This window comes from Ursus americanus, chromosome 2 (genome assembly GCF_024610735.1).
Source record: "Ursus americanus isolate L20-20 chromosome 2, mUrsAme1.1.p, whole genome shotgun sequence".
NCBI lineage: Eukaryota > Metazoa > Chordata > Mammalia > Carnivora > Ursidae > Ursus > Ursus americanus.
Genome location: NC_142128.1, coordinates 24,898,492 through 24,922,872, shown reverse-complemented (window position 1 = coordinate 24,922,872; position 24,381 = coordinate 24,898,492). Strand labels below are relative to the sequence as shown.

The window sequence follows — 24,381 nt, the reverse complement described above, 5'->3', positions numbered from 1 at the left end:
GTATTTTCTTCTTTGTGAAGATTATGTATCCTGGACAGGTATCTTGGGCTCAAATAAAATTCTTCTCCTTTCTCTTTAAAATTTTTAAATAGGTTTGTTTATTTTATGTCAACATAGTTGTTTTACAGTGTTATTCAACTCTCCTATTTCCTTGTTGATCTTTTGTCTAGTTGTTCTAGTGATGATTAATAAAACTGGGGTATTGAAATAGCCAACTGGGGAATATACTTTTGAATACAAAAATAAACTTTATAGTAATGAGACTGCTTTTCTTGGTGACCCTTTCCCAAAGAATTATCATAAAATATTTTTAAGCAGAAGCTATACTGTTAAAACAAAGGTATAGGCTCCCCGCCCTCCCCCAGTTATTTGCGGTGGGAAGGTGAATGTTGTGCTACCTTCTTACAGAATTCTTTCCTGATTCTCTAGCTGAAAGAAGTTTCTCTTCCTTCTGAACTCCTTAGCAATTTATCTAGGATCTTCCTGATTGCATTAAATTGCTCCTTCATTGATCTCATCTCCCCTAGGGGTCTTTCAGCCACTCTAAGGGTAAGAACATTGTCTCATTCACCTTTATAACACTGGCATCTAGCTCAGTGATTTTCATTCTCTAGACTTTTGATAACATTTCAGTATAAGTGTTAAGAAGAAACATATTAGAGGTGCCTGGGTGGCTCAGTTTCTTAAGCACCCAACTCTTGATTTCCACTCAGGTCATGATCTCAGGGTTGTGAGATTGAGCCCAGCTTTGGGGCATGGAGCCTGCTTAAGATTCTCTCTCTCCCTCTCCATCTGCCTCTGCTCCCCACTCATGCACTCTTAATCAGTCTCAAAAAAAAAAAAAAACCCAAAAAAATAAAAACCCCAAAAAACGAAAAACCTATATCATTGCTATTTGCCCAAATAGTGGTTTTTAAAATGTATTGTTTTACAGGGCACCTTGGTGGCTCAGTCAGTTAAGCATCTACTTTCAGCTCAGGTCATGATCTCTGAGTCCTGGGATCAAGCCTTACGTTGCACTCCCTGCTCAGCAGGGAGCCTGCTTCTCCCTCTTCCTCTCCCTTTGCCCTCCCCCCAACCATCTGTGTGTGTGATCTCTCTCTCAAATAGATAAATAAAATCTTTTTTAAAAAGTATTTTTACTGTCCATGCTACCCAGAGCAATCTACACTTTCAATGCTATCCCGATCAAAATACCGAGGACATTTTTCAAAGAACTGGAACAAATAGTCCTTAAATTTGTATGGAACCAGAAAAGGCCCCGAATCGCCAAGGAACTGTTGAAAAGGAAAAACAAAGCTGGGGGCATCACAATGCCGGATTTCGAGCTGTACTACAAAGCTGTGATCACAAAGACAGCATGGTACTGGCACAAAAACAGACACACAGACCAATGGAACAGAATAGAGAACCCAGAAATGGACCCTCAGCTCTATGGGCAACTAATCTTTGATAAAGCAGGAAAAAACATCCAGTGGAAAAAAGACAGTCTCTTCAATAAATGGTGCTGGGAAAATTGGACAGCTACATGCAAAAGAATGAAACTTGACCACTCTCTCATACCATACACAAAGATAAACTCCAAATGGATGAAAGACCTCGATGTGAGACAGGAATCCATCAAAATCCTAGAGGAGAACATAGGCAGCAACCTCTATGACATTGGCCAAAGCAACCTTTTTTCATGACACATCTCCAAAGGCAAGAGAAACAAAAGATAAAATGAACTTGTGGGACTTCATCAAGATAAAAAGCTTCTGGGGCACCTGGGTGGCACAGCGGTTAAGCGTCTGCCTTCGGCTCAGGGCGTGATCCTGGCGTTCTGGATCGAGCCCCACATCAGGCTCCTCCGCTATAAGCCTGCTTCTTCCTCTCCCACTCCCCCTGCTTGTGTTCCCTCTCTCGCTGGCTGTCTCTATCTCTGTCAAATAAATAAATAAAATCTTTAAAAAAAAAAAAAAGATAAAAAGCTTCTGCACAGCCAAGGAAACAGTCAAAAAAACTAAGAGGCAGCCCACGGAATGGGAGAATATATTTGCAAAGGATGCTACAGATAAAAGACTGGTATCCAAGATCTACAAAGAACTTCTCAAACTCAATACGTGAGAAACAAATAAACAAATCATAAAATGGCCGAAGATATGAACAGACACTTTTCCAATGAGGACATACAAATGGCTAACAGACACATGAAAAAATGTTCAAAATCCTTAGCCATCAGGGAAATTCAAATCAAAACCACACTAAGATACCACCTTATGCCAGTTAGAATGGCAAAAATTGACAAGGCAAGAAACAATTGCTGAAGAGGATGTGGAGAAAGGGGATCCCTCCTACTTTGTTGGTGGGAATGCAAGTTGGTACAGCCACTCTGGAAAACCGTGTGGAGGTCCCTTAAAAAGTTAAAAATGGAGCTACCCTATGAAATAGCCATTGCACTACTGGGTATTTACCCCAAAGATACAGACGTAGTGAAGAGAAGGGCCATATGCACCCCAATGTTCATAGCAGCATTGTCCACAATAGCTAAATTGTGGAAGGAGCCGAGATACCCTTCAACAGATAACTGGATTAAGAAGATGTGGTCCATATATACAATGGAATATTACTCAGCTATCAGAAAGAACGAGTTCTCAACACTTGCTGCAACATGGACGGCACTGGAGGAGATAATGCTAAGTGAAATAAGTCAAGCAGAGAAAGACAATTATCTTATGATTTCTCTCATCTATGGAACATAAGAACTAGGAAGATCGGTAGGGGAAGAAAGGGATAAAGAAAGGGGGGTAATCAGAAGGGGGAATGAAGCATGAGAGACTATGGACTCTGAGAAACAAACTGACAGCTTCAGAGGGGAGGGGGTGGGGGAATGGGATAGACTGGTGATGGGTAGTAAGGAGGGCACGTATTGCATGGTGCACTGGGTGTTATACGCAACTAATGAATCATCGAACTTTACATCAGAAACCAGGGATGTACTGTATGGTGACTAACATAATATAATAAAAAAACATTTTAAAAAAGTATTATTTTACATGTGGTTAAAAGTATGGACTGTGGAGCTGGGGTCGAGATGGCAGCATGGAAGAGTCCTGAACTCACCACCTCCCATGAATACAATTCTACAGCTGCATATGGAACAGTTCCCTCTGAAAATAACCTGAAAATTAGCTGAACAGTGTCTCCACAACAAAGGATAAAAGGGCCACAAGTAGGTAGGTAGGAAAGGCAGAGACACGGTCTCACAAGAAACCCTACCACAGATGTGGTGACCCATAGTCAGGAGGATCTCATAATACAGAGGATGTCCTTGAGGAGTGAGGGGTTTGTGACTCATATCAGATACTCCAATTCTTGGGACCTACACCAGAAAGATGAGCCTCTGAAGCATCTCACCTTATACAAAATAAGGCTTACTTCCTGAAGAACCATAGGGCTTTAAGGAAAAGGAAATCTGCTCTAAATGGGCTCACATACAAATGCACATTCACCTGGGACCCAGCACCAAAGCAAGAATTTGAAAGTTGCCTAGACCAAATGCAAAGGGGACTCGTTTGTTAATCTTAAAGCTTCTACCAGAGAGGCAGGAATTCATAGGGACTCTCTATAGGGATAAAGGTGCTGGCAGTCACCATTTTTGCATTCTCTTGCCTTGTAGGTACCAGTGCTTCTGGGCCATTTTTGCAACCTCCACACTCCCAGCCCACTAACTCCAGTGGGAGGGCCTTACTTGGCACATCCCAGCTGTAGCCGACCATCCCAACCAGGCTGGCTGAGCATGCTGTCCCCATGCACCACAGCATGGCCTATTCTGCCACAGCCAGCAGGCACATGCAACCCACACAAGGGATGCCTCTTGGGCACCTGGCTTTGGTGGCCAGGAAGGATTGCAGGGTCTGAAATAATCAGAGAGATAGCGCTTGACCGGCTGTCTTCCCCAGGGCACTGCACAAACAGCAGACAGAAACATACCCCAGTCTTTGTGGAAAAGGCCTATTTTCTTGTCCTGAAGCTTCAGCGTGAGGGGCAGGCTTTAGGTGTGTCACACATCTAGAAGTTCCGGAGGAGCTCCCAGGGAACATGGGTAGAAAGATACCATATTAGCATCCTTCCTTGGCCTTGCCACAGTTTGCTGACATCTCCCAGAAATGAGCTTATACACAGTATAAAGCCACAATTTTTGCTACTATTGCCCAGAGGACACCCCCAGAACTCCTGTTCTGGAAGTCATCAGGGTTTACAATTGTGGACTCACGAGACTGCATATATTCACATGCTTTAAAAGCTGCTGCCTTAGGATCTGGCTTACAATTAGCCGGAAACTAGGTGACACCTGAGATCCCTCCTTTTGGAACAGTGACAGGTCTTAGCACACCCTCAACAACTGGGATCTATCAAGAGCAATCAGGTTACTTAGACAATTACAAAGGTCCAAGAAATAAAACCCAGAGCAAGGTTGAATGATAACTTTCATCTTCTATAGCCACTCCTTCAAGACTGGGAGAAATTGCTGTTTCACCTAATACATAGAAACAAACACAGCAGGTAATGAATCATGGAACTTTACTTCAAAAACTAGGGGTGTACTGTATGGTGACTAACATAATATAACAAAAAATTATTATTAAAAAAAAGAGAAAGAAATAGACCTTAATGAAATGGAACTAAGTAAACTACCTGATAAAGAGTTGAAAGTAATGGTCATAAAGATGTTTACCAAACTTGGGGGAAGAATGAATGAACACAGTGAAAGTTTCAGTAAAGAGATAGAAAACATGATAAAGTAGCAAACAAGTCACAGAGCTGAAAAATACACTAGATGGGCTCAATAGCAGAATAGACAAAGGAGAAGAATGGATCAGTGACCTGGAAGATAGGGCAGGGGAAAACACCCAAAAGGGCAGTGAAAAGAAAAAAGAACTTTAAAAAGTAAAGCTAGATTAAGGGAACTGTGGGGCAACATCAATCTTAATAACATTCACATTATAAGGATTCCAGAAGGAAAAGAGAGAGAGAAAGGAGTGGAAAATTTATTTGAAGGAGAAATAAAGAGTTTTCCAGACTGTTATATATATGCAGTATGTTGTATGTGAAGCTTGTTTTAATCACAAAGCAAAAATCTATTACATGTTTATGCGCCCAACATAGGAACTCCTAAATATATAAAACAAATATTAGCAGACCTAAAAGGAAATTGACAGCAAACAATGATAGTAGAGGATTCTTTTTTTTTTTAATTTTATTTATTTATTTGAGCAAGAGAGAGAGTAGAGCAACAGAGAGAGAGCATGAGTGGGGGTAAGGGGCAGAGGGAGACGGAGAAGCAGACTCTCTGCTGAGCAGGGAGCCCAATGCGGCACTCGAGCGCAAGATCCTGAGATCATGACCTGAGCCGAAGGCAGATGCTTACCCGAATGATCCACCCAGGTGCCCCAATAGTAGAGGATTCTAATACCTCACTTATATCAATGGATCCATACAGAAAATCAATAAGGAAACATTGGCCTTCAATGACATTTTAAGCCAAGTAGACTTATTTGACACAGAGAACCTCCCATCCAAAAGCAGCAGAATATACATTCTTCTCTAGTGCACATGGGAAATTTTCCAGGAGAGATCATATGTTAGGCCAAAAAACATGTCTCAATACATTTAAAAGATTGAAATCCTATCAAGAATTTTTTTCTGACCACAATGGTACGAAACAAGAAATCAATTACAGGAAGAAAACTAGAAAAATCACAAATATGTGGATATTAAACAACATGCTACTGAACAATAATTGGATCAAAGAAGGAATCAAGGGGGAATTTTAAAAAATGACTGGTAACAAAAGAAAACGGAAATGCAATAGTCCAAAATCTAGGGGATGGAGCAAAAGTGCTTTTAAGAGGAAAGCTTATAGCAATACAGGCCTACCTCAAGAAACAAGAAAAATCTCAAATAAGGAATCTAACCATACACCTAAATGAACTAGAAAATTAAGAACAAATAAAGTCCAAAGTTAATAGAAGGAAGGAAATGTTAAAAATCAGCATGGAAATAAATGAAATACAGACTAAAAAGGCCATAGAAAAGATTAATGAAACTAGGAGCTGGTTCACTGAAAATATAAACAAAATTGACAAAACTTTTAGCTAGGCTCATAAGAAAAAAAACAGGGGCTCAAATAAATAATATCATAAATGAAGGAGGAGAAGTTACAACTGCTATCACAGATAGAAAGGATCATAAGAGACTACTAGAAAAATTATACACCAACAAACTGGACAACCTAGAAAAAAATGGATAAATTTGAGCAGATCTGGAGCTCAAAGCCGTGTGTATCTGACAACAGAGTTCATGCTTCGCATGTTAGGCTGTGCTGCCTCATAGAGAGTAGACCGGAGGGTGCCTGCCAGTTAGCATGGGCCAGATGTTACTGTGCGTAACTAAGAGCCCTGTGTCTTAGCGGCTTCTAATGAGGGAAGTATCTTTCTTGCTCCTGCCAGACACCCACATGGTCTTCCTGGGACCAGGATAAAAGCAGACCCACCGTAGGTAACTGCCAGGTGCTATATGAGATGGACAGAGGGGATGCCAGACTCAGTTGTCCCAAGTGTTCTGTTTGAGGTGGCACCCCTCACTCCCACTCACATCTCACTGGCCAGAGCATGTCACAGGGATGCATCTAACTTCCAGGGTCAGATGACACACTGACATGCTTGGTGGAGCCTATTGGGACCACCACATGGTGCCACCCCCTCTAGGGGACTGTGCAGGGGCAGAGGGGGGGCATGGGGCATTGGTAGGAAATGACGGCAGGACTAAGTCAGGATGAGTTTGCTTTATCCTTGACCAGGTGGAATTTGTCTCAGAGCTGCCCAAAACCATCAGGCAAGATTAAAAGAAGTGACCTTTGGAAAAAGGAGTTTGGTCAGATGTAATCAGCAAAACCCTCAGAAACCACTGTGTCATCTTCGCCAAATCCCTGGCTGCCTCAGTTTCCCCACTATGGAAAGTATGAGGAGGGAAGTGATGGACATTGATTTGTAAGAGCATCACATTCCAGCATTTTTGTTCTTTTAAATTAATATCAGTTACTCTCCTGCTTCCAAGTCCCCGAGTGAGCGCTCAGAATGTGGCTGGGGTAATAAAGTGACATCAGCATCCAAGGGGACTTGTGTTGTGCTTTTATTCTGTGAATGAACCAGTGCCAAATGCTGTCCCTCCATGATTCTCCCCAAGCCCCAGCAGAGAGGACTCTCGGGCCAGATTCTCCTCCTGGTTCTAGGGGCCCTGGGTGACTCCTTTTTGTCTATTCCACAGCCAGGACACAGAGATCTGGGGAGGGACCCTTCCTTGGCCCCAGGTGTCCACCTCTGCCTGGCTTGCCCATGCCCTGCTTGAGGGTGAGGTCAGGGCCAGAGCTAGTGAGGTGGCTGGAGAAGGGGAAGGGGCCGAGGGCAGCCCAGCCTGGTGAGTCCACTTGGCTGCCAGACCATTCTTCACTGCTCCATCCAGCCTCCCATGGATCTGCTGCCTCTGTTGCCTCTCAATGCTGCTACTGCTGCTGCTTCCAGATCCCACCCTGTATCAGCACAGGTGTGGGAGAGATCTGCCCTGTGGGGACCCAGGAATCCTGCAAGACTCCTCCAGCCCTTTCCAGGGGTGCCCAATCCCCCATTCCTTGCAAGGAGTCCAGGAGCTCCGTTCCTCAGCCCTCCCTAAGGGACCCCACTCACTCACCCTTCCCAGGGCCCAGGAATCCCTCAGGCTCGCCAGGGGCCCATAACTCTCCCCACACTTCATGACCTCCTCCTGCCATCTGGAGCCTGAGAGATGATGTGTGCTAGGTGAATGGGAGGCTGACACTGGCTTTGGGGACACTTCCTCACCACCATGAGTGATCTCACCTGTTTGATGCCCCCAAACTCTGTTCACTGCTTCTTCTTTCCCTGCTCCCTGTTCCAGTTATAATCAGGGTGACCCTGGCCATCCTTCATGGAATTCCCTAGTCCCCCTTATAGGCTGGGTCTCTCTCCCATTCACTTTTGGGTTAGTCTAACTCCACCCCTTCTGTAGCTGGTCTCTCCTTCTATAACCAGGACAGCCCAACTCTGGGGCTCTTGAGGTGGGCAGCGGCATCTAAACAGAATTTAATACTAATGTTTTGTGATCCTTCTTTTGTTTCTGTTTGCTTGTTTTTTTATCGTTTCTTTATATTTATGTTAAAGATACTGTTTTCCTAGTTTAGCAGAGCTAGAATGGTTCCTATTTACAAGAAATTTGCAAAATAATGAAGTGGTGGTTTGTAGAGCACTGATTTTCAGCTGCCTTGGGCCTGAATGAGTTGGGGAAACATTGTGTTAGTCCTAGAGAGAAACAGTTTAGGAAGTGCTGCTCAGGACAGGGCCCAGGAGAGATGATCACAGGGGTTCATCGAGTAACCTGGGCCCCTGGGCCTGCCCACCTGCTTGGCTCTCCCCACTCAGCACACCTGGAGCTGCCAGCTCTCTGGGTGTTGTCCCTGGATCTCCCAGGAGAGAAGCTGGTGAACGTTTTCTCTTAAAATGCTCTCATTCCTGTAGGTCCCAGGAGATCTCATGAGAGTCAGCTTGGATTGATTCCCTGTGTGGTTCATAATGTAAAGCCCAAGCTAATGGGTAGGAGGGTCATAGAGATAAGTGACAGTTCCACCGCTATTTGCGGTATTAAAATATCTTGGTCAATTAGGGATGATTTGAGACCACACCAATATCATACCAATATTCCAGGAATTTCTGGCCAGAAGACATATTTGATTATAATTTTATGATGCTCATTTCATTGAGTTCCAACATCGCTCTTTTTCTTTGGGATTTCTTTACTTATATTTTGTTTACAGAGGTACTTCTCAAATTCTAAACATACGGGAATTTCTAGTTAGCTTTTTATAGTGATTTCTAGCCCATTTTATTACCAAAATGTACTCTGTGTGATTTCACTCCCTGGAAACATTGAAATTTCCCCTGTGGACAAAATAAATCGGGTGTATTTTTGTAACTGCAATCTGTGTGCCTACAGTTAATGTGTCCTCCACAGTGGTATATGGATGTGGACAGATATATGGAGATAGCTGTGGGATTCAGATGGTTTGCTTTCAGGACCTACATCTTATGGATGTTCTATCTGCACTGAGTTGCTGAGAGGGGGCTGAAACCTCCCATCCTGCTTGTGTATTTGATTGTTTTTGCAGTTCTATTCTCCTTTGCTTTATATTTTGTTCAGCCAATGGCCTTAGGACGGGAGTTGGGAAAGGAAGGACAGAGCGCCCAGAAGAGGGAACAGGGACCTGGGTTGGGAGGGAGCAGAAACAAGAAGGTCTGCCAAAGTTCTAGAGAGGAACTGTCGTTGGGATGGCGCGTGGTGGGGCATCAGCGGGGAAGTGTTTTTTGAAAATGAGGTTACCTGTGGCATCCATGTTGATCTAGGGGCAAAGGCAGCTGATTGGTGGAGAGATTATAAAGGTTCTGGGTTGCTAAGGAAACGTTGAACCAGGGGAAGGCTTGGAGGAAGATGGATCCTCCTCCACTCCAACTGCTCCTGAGGTTCCCTGTACCTGCTAATGTGTCCTGCTGACCTAGTGATTTACTAACCTGCTGACCTACTAACCTTTCTGAACCCTCCTCCCTTCCTTTGAGTACTTAATCTGACACTGGCACTGTCCCTGACCAACTCTGAGAAACGTCTTCCCCAATCCTACCCTCTATTTCCACCCTATTCCCATCCCTAATTACCACCCTGTCCCCTTTCCCACCCTTCCCTACCCCTACCATCCCCACATCGTCCCCTTCACCATCTCCACCTCCTCCCTGGTGCCCCAGCACCCCTTGAAAGGGCCAGGAGATGAAGATGCAGAGGCTGCTCTTCTGGCTTCTCTTGCTCCAATGTCCCAGTTACCCAAACACAAATGTGAGTAAACATGGCACTTCAGTGGTGTCTTCCTTCTTTTCTTTTTTTTAAGATTTGATTTATTTAAGAGAGAAAGAAAGGGCACAGGTGTGGGGGGAAGGGCAGAGGGGGAGGGGGAGAGAGAATCCCAAGCCAGCTGTGCAGTGAGCCCAGAACCTGAAGAGGGGCTCAATCTCAGGACCATGAGATCATGCCTTGATCCAAACCAAGACTTTGTCACTTAACTGACTGAGCCACCCAGGTGCCCCAAAGCTGCTGGTAGTGTCTTCCTTCCTGGTGGGGTTTTTCCCCATGGTAGTTAAATAACAGCTTTTTTATGGGCTTCTCGATGGGAACTTCAGAAGAACTTCACATTTCCCTGAAGACCGAGCACCACAGGGCAGGTTTCTAGGTCAGCCTGAAGGGGTTGTGGCCACGGCCATCCACACCAAGTTCTACATCCTGTCTGTGCTGCTTGGTCCAAAACCCGCAGTGCTAGCAGGATGGAAACCTGAAAATACTAGGTTTATGGTGTCAAGAAGAAAGGATTTGTGAAGATACGAAAAGCCATTGAGCTCTTTGTCTTAAATTGGGAGCTTGTATGATATGTACATTTTATCTCATTAAAATTGTCTTTAAAAATGTCAGGAACTAGAATTTAATAGGAACTATGGGTATTAGATTAGCTTCTGGAAGCCTGGTGAAGCTCGTGCTTCAAGCCTTATAAGTTTAGGGTCCATCTTAAGGGTAGTTTGTTTTCCTATCAGCACATTGTTCATATTTGTGAAGTTTGGCAGCCCTGGGAACAGTGGTATCTCAAGCATTGGTTTTGGGACTAGAGTGTTAAAAAGTGAAATGTCCTTTGTGCTCTGTGCTTCCTGGTTTGTTGACTTTTAACAAGTTCTGAGTCAGCCCTTTCCTTCTGGTCTTGGAGGCTATCCCCAGGGACCCTGTGTCCCACCAGGTCCATGAGAGCCCTGAGAAGCCCAGCAGATAGTAAGTGACCACATCCTGCTGGGACATTTGTCATAGGAAAATCACTAGGAGTGGTGGGATCAGGACATGAATGAGTTGTTGTCCTTTCTTTGGCCATGTATGTGCAGAGTATTGATTTCCCCAAAGTAAAAAGGTCCTGAATGTCCTTAGGATTGTCCAAATATTCAGAAATACCTGGTTCCCAGTGTGAATGTTTCACTCTATCATTAAAAAGTGAAAACCATACCCCCAGGAGAGAGAGAAAGAGACAGACAGACAAACAGGGAACACCCCTAGAAATAAGTAGACTTCTTTAGATCGGCTTGCACCAGATTCTTACAGAGGGATGTGAAAAGTGTCAGTAGTCAGGAAGGATCCTTATATTGAGGCAGAATCATCCCACACGAATACCTCCAGTCAAAATAGACTCTATTCCATTTCTTTTGAGTCTTCAAAGGAGGACATTTCTTAGTAGTCTTGATTGGAATTATTCCCCTCTACCCAGTCCGCATCTCATAGATCAGTTCAGCTTTCTCACCCTGCCTCATCTCTGGGCTCTTGCATAAACTCACTGGTCTTGCATTTCCACCCCCCCACCTGCTCATGGCCACTGTCTCTGAAAACCTAGTGTTATTGGCCCCATTGGATGTCATCCAGTTAAGAGTCAGCTACTGGTCAGCATCCAGACAGCTGCCAGATGTACCGAGTGCCCACGACTGGGGGTGTTTTACATTCATGACAAGATGGCCTCTGTCCTTTGTGCATTTGATCCCCGTGATCAACCATAGTGCTGACAGCTACTGCTCTCTTTCAGACAGTGGCTATTCAAAGACAGTGTATGTTTCCACCAGCACACATTTTCCTGACCTCAGCTGTGATGAGGCTGAAGATGGAAATGTTATAGATTTCAGGGGCTACTTTCTAGAGAGTTGTGTTTGCACAAAATTCATGCTTGGTGTGAATGAGTATGAATTGTACGGTGAGTGTCTTGTCTCCTAAAATACTTCTAAGTCTAGCTTTTTAAAAATGAGATGTGTTCTTTGTTTTGGTGTCCATATCCAGGAATTTTGTATTCTTTTAGAAGTTAAATTTCATAGTTGCTGCTGATAGATTTAGGTAGAATAGTAAGAAATAGGAGCATGAATTCCTTTCATTGGATTTTTGGAGATAAGTGTTCAAGTAACTTAAAATCTCACAGATTTCATCAAAATATACAAGATCACCTGATGATGCAGATCTTTATGTACTTCAGAAATCTGACATTTTGGGCTGTGATTCAGAAGCAAAGTGAGCATTGAAAGAAAACGTCAATGTTTTCAGAAACCAAACAATAACTATAATTTATTTTTGTTGGAATAACAATCCCATGTTATATTAGTGAGCTAATGAGCAGCCTCCTGTCTGTCTCACTTATGTCCTAATCTATAAACAGCTGTCCATATAACATTCTCATTTGTATCTCTAGTACATGTTTTATTCTTGCTTTCTCTTGTGTTTCCATAAATTTTGGGTGTATTTTTGGAAACGTTCCAAAGGAGTTTATCCAGGTCCTTCATGGATGTACAATAGAAGTCACTGACTTCTTACCTGCTCTAAGTTTACATTTACTTATCTTGTCTATTTTATGTTGGATTATAAATTCTTAAATTCTGTTAGCCATACAAAAAATATTTGCAATGTGCTTGTAGGCAAAAGAAAATCTCTTAAGATTTGCCTATTAAATTTTTTCTACAGCTTCAGTGTGATATAATTTATGTATGATAACAACAGCTTTTTAAAGAATACAGTTTGTTGATATTTGACATAGGTAAGCAGCAATGAAACCATCACCACAGTAAGATGGTAAACACATTCTTCACTCTCAACAGTTTGCACCTGCTCCTTTGTAATCCCTCTGTCCTCCTCCTCCATGAGGAGGAATTTGAGAGGTGTGCTTACCTCTTAGAGGCTGGTGAGGGTTCGTAAAGGTGATTCTTTGTGACAGATATATTGTAATGTCTTTGAGATTTCCTCATTATCTCAAATGTTATTTCAGCTTGTCCACATTTTGCTTGACCATTTCATTCTTGGCCCTGATGGTGTTGGAATAATGTGGAACCTTCCCGTTATTACTGCCTCCCTGGGACTTTGTGCCTTTCTCATTTACATCTGGAGAACCATCCTTGCTGTAAGTATACTAAAGTACCTTATAGATACACTTGTAATCATAAGTAAGCAGAAAATTTTATAGTCACTGGACCTTTAATATGCATTCAGTAGTACAAATTTCCCTTTATTATATTCAATTTTCATTATCATTTAGATTGGGATATTTTATAATTTTTCTTGAAGTGCCTTCTGTGATCCATATGTTTTTTTTTAAGTTCAAGCATAATTGGCAAACAGTGTAATATTAGTTTCAAGCATACAACGTGATTCAACCATTCTATACACTTCTCTGTGCTCATCACAATAAGTGTACTCTCAATCTCCTTCACCTCTTTCACCCATCACTCCACCCAAATCCACTCTAACCCCTGTGTTCTTCAGAAGTGTGTTGTTTAATCTTCTTTTTTTTTTTTTTTTGTCGTTCTCCAGCTATCTTTCTTTTCTTGATGTCTAGTCTGAGTCATTTGTGGTCTGAGAACATACTTCCTGTGATTTTATTCCTTTAGTTGTTCAGATGTATCTTATGGCCTCGAATATGGCCTCTCTCAGTGAATGTTCCATGGGAGCTTGAGAAGAATGTCTGTACTTCTGTTGTTGAATGAAGTATTCTGCAGATGTTAATGGATGCAGTAGATTGGTGATGCTGTTCAGTTCACCTGTGTTCTCATGGAACTTCTGTATCTGCTGGATCTGTCAATGACCAGTAAGAGGATTTTGAATTCTCCAGCTGTAGTAATGGATTCATCTATTTCCATCAGCAATTCCTTCAGTTTCTGCCTCATGTACTTTGACTCTCTGTTGTTAATGCACGCACATTAGAAATTGTTGTCTTTTCAGAGAACTGACTGCTTTACCACTGAAATATGCCTGACAGTTTTCCTTAATCTGTAGTGTGTGTTGAAGGGTGATTTCACTGACCACAGGTTTCTAGTTTGATGATTCTTTTTAACACTTTAAACATTTCATCCTTCTTGATGGCATGGTTTATGAGAAGAAGTGTGATGTAGTTCTTATCCTTGTTCCTCTTGGGTAAGGTGTTACTGCTGCCCTCCCCTCCTTTCAGCACCCACCCTTAACCCCAACTCCAGATTATCATATGATTTCACTCATATGTAGAATTTAAGAAACAAAACAGGGGGTCATAGGGGAAGAGAGGGAAAAATAAGAAGAAATCAGAGAGGGAGTCAAACCATAAGAGACTCTTAACTATAGGAAACAAATTGAGGGTTGCTGGAGAGAGAGGTGGGTGGGGCAATGGGGTAACTGAGTGATGGACATTAAGGAGGGCACGTGATGTAATGAGCACTGGGTGTTGTATGCAACTGATGAATCACTGAACTCTACCTCTGAAACTAATAATACACTATATATTAATTATATGAATTTAAATAAAATCAAATTTTTAAAAAAGAGTTGACTGTTGCATTTTACTGTAATGTGGCTCGGGAGGCTTTTGGTCATTGGGTGAGGGGAGGGCAGCGTATTCGCTTGCTGTTTACCACAGTAGAGAGTGGGCATCTGGGAACTGAAACTCCTACTGAACAGTGAGCTGGAATTTCACTTAGGACCATCACGATGAGGTCTGCTATTTCAAGGACTAGGAAGTATGGTTTATTTCACAGCGAGGTAATTATCACATCGTTCAGCCCTGCCCTCCAAGATATGCAGAAAATCCCACAAGATACTTAAACGACGAAGGGCGATAGCCAGCCAAATTGTACAGTCCCTTCCACTCTTAATGCTGAACAGAGACTTTTCAATGTGAAAAAGGGAAGATTTTTTAAAATATATATTCCACTAAGAAAGCCATTGTGAGTTCTTTTCTTGAACTAGTTTCCACCCTCCTTACTTTCTCCTTGTTCTATTTATGCCTCAAGGGCTTTCTTTGTTGCACTGCATGATCCCGTTCTGTTAGGTGCACTCACATTGTTCTGTGATCATGATTTCTTGAATGTCTTTTCTCATATCTGTCTTCAAGGCCCAAGATGCATTGGCAGATCGAGAGTGGGGAGCCTTGGAGTCCAAAAAACATGTACTGAAGGGTATGTTATTTTTGGGGAAAGAAATCCCCAGATGCTGGCAATGAGTTTGCATTGGGAAGGGAAAGAATGCCTTCCTGCCTTCAAGGTCTTGCCCTTCTCCTTTCCCCAACAAAACCAAGTTCTCAGGTCACGTGCCCACTCATACAAAAGAAAACTCATCCTTTACAGAAAGCAAAAAGGTCCTGGAACAGAAGTGCAACGCCCTGAGTTCTTTGAAAGCAGCTAAGGAAGTGGAATTGAAGCTGCTAAGGAAGAAATTGGGTATCGTGGTGGATTTCTCTGAACGAAGAAAAGTGGCTGCCGAAGAGTAAGCTATTCCTGTGTTAATCGTCACAAACACTGTTGTATGAATTTATGTGGCAGCCAGGCTAGATAGTTGTAGTTCGTTGGGAATTGGATCTAGAGTATTTTTGCCAAATACATTCTGTAGAAGTACCTGCCCTTCCTACCTTGATCTGTGCAACCTGCATTTTTGTTTCTGTTCCAACTGCTTGTCACACGTTGTGGTGTGATTCATTGGGGCAGAAGAGGGAAGGTACCAGCATTAATCACCTTGACACCTGTATCCCCTCTGGGTCCATCTACATTGTCCTTTTGATTTCAGTCTCATCACATGTTCTTATCAGCCCTGAATTCGGTCAATTTTGTTCAGTATGAAATTTGGGTCAAGAATGTGTAGAGAAAAATGGAATTCTCTTGCTGCAGAAACAATGGGAATTTCTTTGTGGAAAGTGGGTTGGGGCTCCAGCAATATTGGATCCCTTCATCCAGTGTACAACTGAGATCATTCACTGCGGCCCAATCCCTAAGAAGGCCGGAGTATTTCCTGTCCACCCGATTTTTTACGTGTAACTCTCCTGGGTCCCAAGCAAAGCCTGCAGTTTCACTAGGACTCACCTTTGCTGGCTGACCCTGAACAGCACTTGTTTCCTTCTAAGACTGTGCTCATAAAGTCATTCAGTTTCTTTGCAGTTCACTTGCCTGTTCCAGAACTCATTGATGAGCCCTGGGGAGCTTGGCCCCACTTCCAGGCTGGCTTTCTCCTGGGCTTCCTTCTTCTGCATCTGGTTCTCGTGTTTCTTCATGTGCTCTTTAGAAATTGGGTGCATTTACTCATGAGTTTCCTATTTTGTTCAGTGTTTCCTCTATTTTCTCAAAAGGAGATCAGGACCTTAGAGTCCCTCATTCATGCTGAAAAGCAAAACTGTTCCCTCTCTTCCTGGAGACTCAGCTTTGTATTACTCCTTCCCACACCGGGGGTAGGGGCCGCTCTGACTCACTGGCATCTTGGTTCTGTTCATTGGTAAGTTTGTTCTGGGGGAGGTACAGTGTCCTGACCACCTTTCTCTCTTCAACACCTTACAACCAAGCCACTACATCACAGGCACTCCACAGAGCATGTGCTGAAGGATTGCCTGAGAGACCAGAAGCAAATGCATGAGTCCTTCTCTGTCTAGAGCTTTTGTCTCAGTTTCTAAGAGTCTTTTTGCATGTGATTCTTGAGTAAATCAAGAGTCACATTGAAACCCTTTAAATCAACACCATGAACAAAAGAGTCTGAGGGCAACACAGGAAACCAGCCTTTCTAAGCATCGCTCTTTGCTGCTTTCACTATCAGTGGACTCTGTTAAAGTAGGTTGACTCCATGCAGTTGATAGTTGTCCATCTGACATCTGTTGCCTGGAGATAACACCCTGACTGTGTGACAGTTCACATCATTTTATACTTCAGGACATACTGTCAGCGCTAAGATTGGCCTTTTCCTCCACCGAGATCTTTGAAGGAGGAGGCAGGGGTTGTACTTCTAAACCCTAGAGATGTCTGGGAGTGAGTTACCATGCTGATGAAGCCATACTCTGGAAGGCTTCCTTTTGGGCTGTCCGTGTCGGGCACAGCCTTGGTCTGAGGATCGGGGCTCCCCATGGAGGTGTAGGACTAATGATGGTCTCCTGCTTCATCCTAATGAGTATGGTTGGTCACTTTGAACCGAAATGAGCCTTCACTGTCTCAAAGAAAGACACAAAGTGCAGTGTTATTTGGTGACTTGGTGATGAATGAATTGAAGTAGAGAAGTATAAAGACAGCTCCGATTGCAGGGGACATGGCAGCAGCCAGAGTCTGATTTTTCTTTAACCCTAAATGGGGCCTTCAATTCATTTCCGATTGTGTTGTCAGTCTGTGCATTTATGGGAACCACTCTAATCTAGGCCGTCAAGTGTGCTGAGAAGAAAAATGGCAGAAATTCTGGACCTTGGCTACTGGTCTATGTATATACCTTTCCCATTTTAGGAAGCTGGAAAAGACACTTTATGAACTGGAGGCAACAAAGAATCAGCTGTCAGATGCCGAGGAAAATCTGAAAGTAATCAAAGAAGAAATGGACAAGTACAAGTGAGTTCAGACACTCCATACTAGCGGTTCCTGAAATTCCTGTTCACTTTGTATTTTTCACCTTTGTACAATGTTTAGACTCCATTAACATGTAATATAACCAAAAATTCACAGGACATAATCAGAGGGAAAAAACAGACCCAAAGAGATAAGTTTTAGAAAGAGCAAAACAACCATGTTAGTAAACATGTCCTGATTCCCAGCGCTGGTCTGACTCTGTGGAAACTTCTTCCACACCAGCATCCCTGGGGGTGATGTCAGCGGTCCTCATCTTGAGGAAAGCAGTTTGTCGTAGGATGAATCCTACCCATAAACACGGTGGTGCCATCTGATGGCGCTGGTCTTTGCAACCCTGGCAAACGTGGCGAGGATAGAAGTTAAAGGAGAATAGAGCTTCATGACGAAAGATACTTGTCATGTGATAAATTAGGGAAAGATTGAAAACGGGTAAGGAAATTATATCAACTCTGAACCCTGCATGTGTGGAGAAATGAGTAAGGAAAGGATGTGACAATAGCTTTGATCCTGCTGTCCACGTATAGTCATGTGGAAGTGTTTCCTGTGTGAGGATCAATTGGATGAGGGGACAGATAACTGGAGGACGGCCACATGGGCCGATGATTTAAAATCACACCCAATATTGGGCTTTATCTGACGAAAGCAATTGTACCTGACAGACAACAGATCGGAGAGATGCAAGACCAGCTGCAGGAGGCAGAGCTCACCTTTGAACGCAAGGTAACCTGAGCTGTGCCCCAACAGGCCCCTTAGCGCCTCCTGCAGGGGACGGAAGTGGCCCTTAGATCCCTGAACATGCGCTTTTGGTGTGTTGGCTTTTTCAGATTGCAGTTTATGAAAAGAATGCTCTAGAGAACTGGGTAAGTGTTTTCTTTTCCCTGCTCTCCGTTTGGGGCACAGTCCCGCACAACTGAAGGTGGGTGGGTTTTTCTCCCGCAGATCAAGGCTCGGGTTTGGGAGCGGGAGATACAGCAGCAGAGAAGGGAGAACGCCTACATGATACACAGGTGTGCAAGTCTGATGTGCCTTTTTACGGGTGTCTTGAGGGGTGACGGCTACACTGTTTGGTGTCCAGGAGAGGACGTGGTGATGTAATTCTTATAGACGTCTGTTCTTTCTCTGTATTCAAGACTGCACATGATGGAAGGACAGATGCTGCCTGAAGGATGCATGAGACAGGAAGCGATACTGGGAAGACCTGAGATGTGGAGCCCTCCACGGAGAGGTAGTGGGCGCGCTGTGAAACGGGGCAGCCTGACTTCTGCTGGGAAAGCACACGGTGTCCTTCCCATTCCTGTGGGTGGTCATTGTGTGTCCTGGAGAAAATCACAAGCACTGCCTAAGGACAACAGGTTGTCTGAAGGGGTGACATGAGGGTGTTTTCCTCAGATGCCCCTGGCAGCAAGGCACCTGTCCCTGTGACAGGTGGAGCTCACACCCCTCCCCTGACTGCAGACCCGCCCCTTCGCCACCCCCTACTGAAGAGAGGAGGCTGGAGGAGTCATGGGCCCCAACTTCCTTGCCACTTTGACTCAGTGGTGAAGACCTTTTTGTTTTTTAAAGATTTTATTTATTCATTTGGGACAGAGAGAGAATGAGTAGGGGAGGAGAGACAGAGAGAGATGCAGACTCACCACTGAGCTGGGAGCCCAATGTGAGGCTTGATCCCAGGAGCCTGAGATCATGACCTGAGCAGAAGGCCAACCCTTAACCATCTGAGCCTTCAAGTGCCTTGGCGAAGACTTTTTTGAAAAAGAAAAAAAAAAAAGACCATTTGAGAAAAAAGGCATTTACTTACTCTTTATGGAGTAAATATGGATTTGCTCTTTATTTTTGTTACTCTTTATGGATTCATTCTTTTTTTAAAATAATTTTTATTTTGTTATATTAGTCACCATACAGTACATCCCCAGTTTTTGATGCAATGTTCAATGATTCATTATTTGCGTATAACACAGTGCATCATGCAATATGTGCCCTCCTTAATACCCATCACCAGCCTATCCCATTCCCCCACCACCCTCCCCTCTGAGGCCCTTAGTTTGTTTCCCAGAGTCCACAGTCTCTCGTGGTTCATTCCCCCTTCTGTTTACCCTCGTCATCATTCTTCCCTTCCTCCTCCTACCGATCTTCATGCTATTTCTTATGTTCCATAAATGAGTGAAACCATATGATAATTGTCTTTCTCTGCTTGACTTATTTCACTTAGCATAATCTCCTCCAGTCCTGTCCAAGTTGCTGCAAGTGTTGTGTAATCGTTCTTTCTGATGGCTGAGTAATATTCCATTGTATATATGGACCACATCTTCTTAATCCAGTTATCTGTTGAGGGGCATCTCGGCTCCTTCCACAATTTATCTATTGTGGACAATGCTGCTATGAACATTGGGGTGCATATGGCCCTTCTCTTCACTACATCTATATCTTTGGGGTAAATATCCAGTAGTGCAATTGCTGGATCATAGGGTAGCTCGATTTTTAACTTTTTAAGGGACCTCCACACTGTTTTCCAAAGTGGCTGTACCAACGTGCATTCCCACCAACAGTCTAGGAGGGATCCCCTTTCTCCACATCCTCTCCAACATTTGTTGTTTCCTGCCTTGTCAATTTTTGCCATTATAACTGGTTTCAGGTGGTATCTCAAGGTCGTTTTGATTTGAATTTCCCTGATGGCTAATGATTTCCAACATTTTTTCATGTGTCTGTTAGCCATTTGTATGTCTTCATTGGAAAAGTGTCTGTTCGTATCTTCTGCCCATTTTTTGATTTGATTATTTGTTTCACGTGTATTGAGTTTGAGAAGTTCTTTGTAGATCTTGGATACCAGTCTTTTATCTGTAGTGTCATTTGCAAGTATCTTCTCCCATTCTGTGGGCTGCCTCTTAGTTTTTTTTGACTGTTTCCTTGGCTGTGCAGAAGCTGTTTATCTTGATGAAGTCCACAAGTTCATTTTATCTTTTGTTTCTCTTGCCTTTGGAGATGTGTCATGAAAAAGGTTGCTGTGGCCGATGTCGTAGAGGTTGCTGCCTATGCTCTCCTCTAGGATTTTGATGGATTCCTGTCTCACATCAAGGTCTTTCATCCATTTGGAGTTTATCTTTGTGTATGATGTGAGAGAGTGGTCAAGTTTCATTCTTTTGCATGTAGCTGTCCAATTTTCCCAGCACCATTTATTGAAGAGACTGTCTTTTTTCCACTGGATGTTTTTTCCTGCTTTGTCAAAGATTAGTTGCCCCTAAAGTCGAGGGTCCATTTCTGGGTTCTCTATTCTGTTCCATCGGTCTATGTATCGGTTTTTGTGCCGGTACCATGCTGTCCTGGTGATCACAGGTTTGTAGTACAGCTCGAAATCCGGCAACGTGATGCCCCCAGCTTTGTTTTTCCTTTTCAACAATTCTTGGCGATTCGTGGCCTTTTCTGGTTCCACACAAATTTAAGGGCTGTTTGTTCCAGTTCTTTGAAAAATGTCATTGGTATTTTGATTGGGATGGCATAGAAAGTGTAGATTGCTCTGGGTAGCATAGACATTTTAACTATGTTTATTCTTCCGATCCATAAGCATGGAATATTTTTCCATCTTTTTGTGTCTTCTTCAATGTCTTTCAAGAGTGATCTGTAGTTTCTGGAATATAGATCCTTTATGTCTCTGGTTAGGTTAATTCCGAGATAACATATGATTTTTGGTGCTATTGTACATGGAATCGATTCCCGAATTTCTCTTTCATCAGTCTCATTGTTTGGGTATAGAAATGCAACTGATTTCTGAGCATTGATTTTGTATCCCGCCACAGTACTGAATTGCTCTATAACTTCTAGTAGTTTGGGGGTGGATTCTTTTGGGTTTTCTCTATAAAGTATCATATCATCTGTGAAGACAGACAGTTTGTCTTCTTCTTTGCTGATTTGGATACTTTCTATCCCTTTTTGTTGTCCGATTGCTGTTGCAAGGACTTCTAGTACTATGTTGAATAATAGTGGCGAGAGTGGGCATCCTTGTCGTGTTCCTGATCTTAAGGGAAAGGCTTCCAGCTTTTCCCCGTTAAGAATGATATTTGCTGTAGGCTTTTCATAGATGGTTTTTATGAGATTGAGGAATGTACTCTCTATCCCTACACTCTGAAGGATTTTAATCAAAAAGGATGCTGTATTTTGTCAAATGCTTTTTCTGTATCAATTGAGAGGATCATATGGTTCTTGACTCCTTTCTTGTTGATATGATCTTTCACACTGATCGATTTGCGTATGTTGAACCACCCTTGCATCCCAGAGATGAATCCCACTTGGTCATGATGGATAATCCTTTTAATGTACTCTTGGATCCTATTAGCTATGATTTCGTTGAGAATATTGGTGTCCATATTCATCAGGGATATCGGTCTGTAATTCTTTTTGATGGGGTCTTTGCCTGGTTTGGGGATCAAGGTAATACTGGGCTCATAGAATGAGTTTGGTAGTTTTCCTTCTGTTTCTATTTTTTGAAACAGCTTCAGGAGAATAGGTATTATTTCTTCTTTGAATGTTTGGCAGAATTCCCTGGGGAATCTGTCTGGCCCTGGACTCTTGTTTTTGGGGAGGTTTTTGATCACTGCTTCAATCTCTTCATAATTAATTGGTCTGTTTAAATAATCAATTTCTTCCTGTTTCAGTCTTGGTAGTTTATAGGTTTCCAGGAAGGCATCCATTTCTTCCAGGTTGTTTAATTTATTGGCATAAAGCTGTTGATAAAAGTTTCTAATGATCCTTCCTATTTCATTGGTGTTGGTCGTTATCTCTCCCCTTTCATTCCTAATTTTATTAATTTGGGTCCTTTCTCTATTCTTTTGAATAAGTCTTGCCAGTAGCTTATCTACTTTATTTATTCTTTCAAAGAACCAGCTTCTATTTCTGTTGATCTGCTCGACTGTGCTCCTGGTTTCTAATTCACTGATCTCTGCTCTAATCTTGATCACGTGCCTTCTGGTGGGTGGGTTAGGCCTGTTCTTCTGTTCCAGCTCCAGCTTCTTGAGGTGAGAATATAAAAACTGCATTCTAGATTTTACTCTTCTTTTGAGTGAGGCTTGGATGGCTCTGTATTTTCCCCTTAGGACTGCCTTTGCAGTGTCCCATAGGTTTTGGACCAATGTGTTTTCATTTTCATTGGTTTCCAAAAATTGTTTGATCTTCCTTCTTAATTCCCTGGTTTACCCAATCATTCTTGAGCAGGATGGTTCTTAGTTTCCAAGTGTTTGAGTTTCTTCCAAATTTTTCCTTGTGATTGAGTTCCAGTTTCAAAGCATGTGGTCTGAGAATATGCAGGGAATAATCTCAGTCTGTTGCTTTTGGTTGAGACCTGTTTTGGGACCCAGTATATGGTCTATTCTGGAGAAAGTTCTATGTGCATTCGAAAAGAATGAGTATTCTGTTGTTCTGGGGTGTATTGTTCTATATATATCTATGAGGTCCATCTGGTCCAGTATGTCATTCAAAGCTCTTGTTTCTTTGTTGATTTTCTGCTTAGGTGATCTGTCTATTTCTGAGAGTGGAGTGTTGAGGTCCCCTACTACTAATGTATTTTCATCTATATGTCTCTCTCTCTTTTTTTAAGATTTTATTTATTTATTTGACAGAGAGAGACAGCCAGCGAGAGAGGGAACACAAGCAGGGGGAGTGGGAGAGGAAGAAGCAGGCTCCCAGCGGAGAAGCCCGACGTGGGGCTTGATCCCAGGACTCTGGGATCACACCCTGAGCTGAAGGCAAATGTTTAACGACTGAGCCACCCAGGCGCCCCTCATCTATATGTCTCTTTATTCTGGTTAAGAGTTGGCTTCTGTATCTAGCTGTTTCCCTGTTGGGGGCATAGATATTTATAATTGTCATATCCACTTGTTGGATACATCCTTTAAGAATAATATAGTGTCCTTTTGTATCTGTAACAACTATCTTTAGCTTAAAGTCCAATCTGTCTGATATGAGAATTGCTACCCCAGCTTTCTTTTGAGGTCCATTGGCATGAAAAATGGTTTTCCATCCCTTCACTTTCAGTCTAGATATATTTTTAGGTTCAAAATGAGTCTCTTACAGACAGAAAATGGATGGGTCATGTCTTTTTATCCAATCTGCAACCCTGTGGCATATTATGGGAGCATTTAGGCCATTCACATTGGAAGTGATTATTGAGAGATATAATTTTAATGATGTCATGTTACCTGTGAAGTCTTTGTTTCTATAGATTGTAAATTTCTTTTCTGTATCACTCTTGGGTCTTTTACTTTTATAGAACCCCCCTTAATATCTCATGTAGGGCTGGTTAGGTGGTTACGAATTCCTTCAGTTTCTGCCAATCCTGGAAGGTCCTTATCTCTCCATCAATTCTGAATGACAGCCTTGCTGGATAAAGGATCCTTGGCTGCATGTTCTTCTCAGTTAGAGCTTTGAAAATACCCTGCCAACCCTTCCTAGCCTGTGAGGTTTCTGTAGACAGGTCTGACATTATTCTGATATTTTTCCCTCTGTATGTAAGGATTTTCTTCCCCCTGGCCGCTTTCAAGACTGTATCCTTGGATCTAATATTTGCAAATTACACTATGATGTGACGTGGTGTAGGTCTGTTCTCATTGATCTTGGGAGGGGTCCTCTCTGCCTCTTGGACTCGAATGTTTGTTTCCTTTGCCAGATTAGGGAAGTTCTTAGCTACAATTTGTTCAAATATATCTTCTAGACCTCTCTCTTTCTCTACCCCCTTGGGGATGCTGATGATTCTGACATTGGAACATTTCATTGAGTCAGTAATCTCCCATAATCTACATTCTTGAGATTGGATTTTTTTGAGCAAAGTTTCTGTTTTAACTTTCTCTTCCACCATCCCATCCTCCAATTCACTAATTTCTCCTTCTGCCTCATTTACCCTGGCCGTCAG

General features: G+C 42.7%; 1 protein-coding gene across 1 annotated transcript in view; it reads left to right on the top strand.

Annotated features, from left to right (window-relative positions):
* The window catches only part of LOC148110526 (transport and Golgi organization protein 1 homolog), an 86,554-nt gene that overhangs the window by 47,446 nt on the left and 14,727 nt on the right, over positions 1-24,381 (top strand). Inside the window, exons 3-10 of the mRNA XM_087865598.1 lie at positions 12,923-13,054; positions 15,014-15,077; positions 15,246-15,384; positions 17,367-17,468; positions 18,146-18,206; positions 18,311-18,346; positions 18,426-18,493; positions 18,617-18,711. Coding sequence (XP_087721724.1) covers positions 12,977-13,054; positions 15,014-15,077; positions 15,246-15,384; positions 17,367-17,468; positions 18,146-18,206; positions 18,311-18,346; positions 18,426-18,493; positions 18,617-18,711 — 643 coding nt within the window. The 5' untranslated portion in view covers positions 12,923-12,976. The remainder of the gene's footprint in view (positions 1-12,922; positions 13,055-15,013; positions 15,078-15,245; positions 15,385-17,366; positions 17,469-18,145; positions 18,207-18,310; positions 18,347-18,425; positions 18,494-18,616; positions 18,712-24,381) is intronic.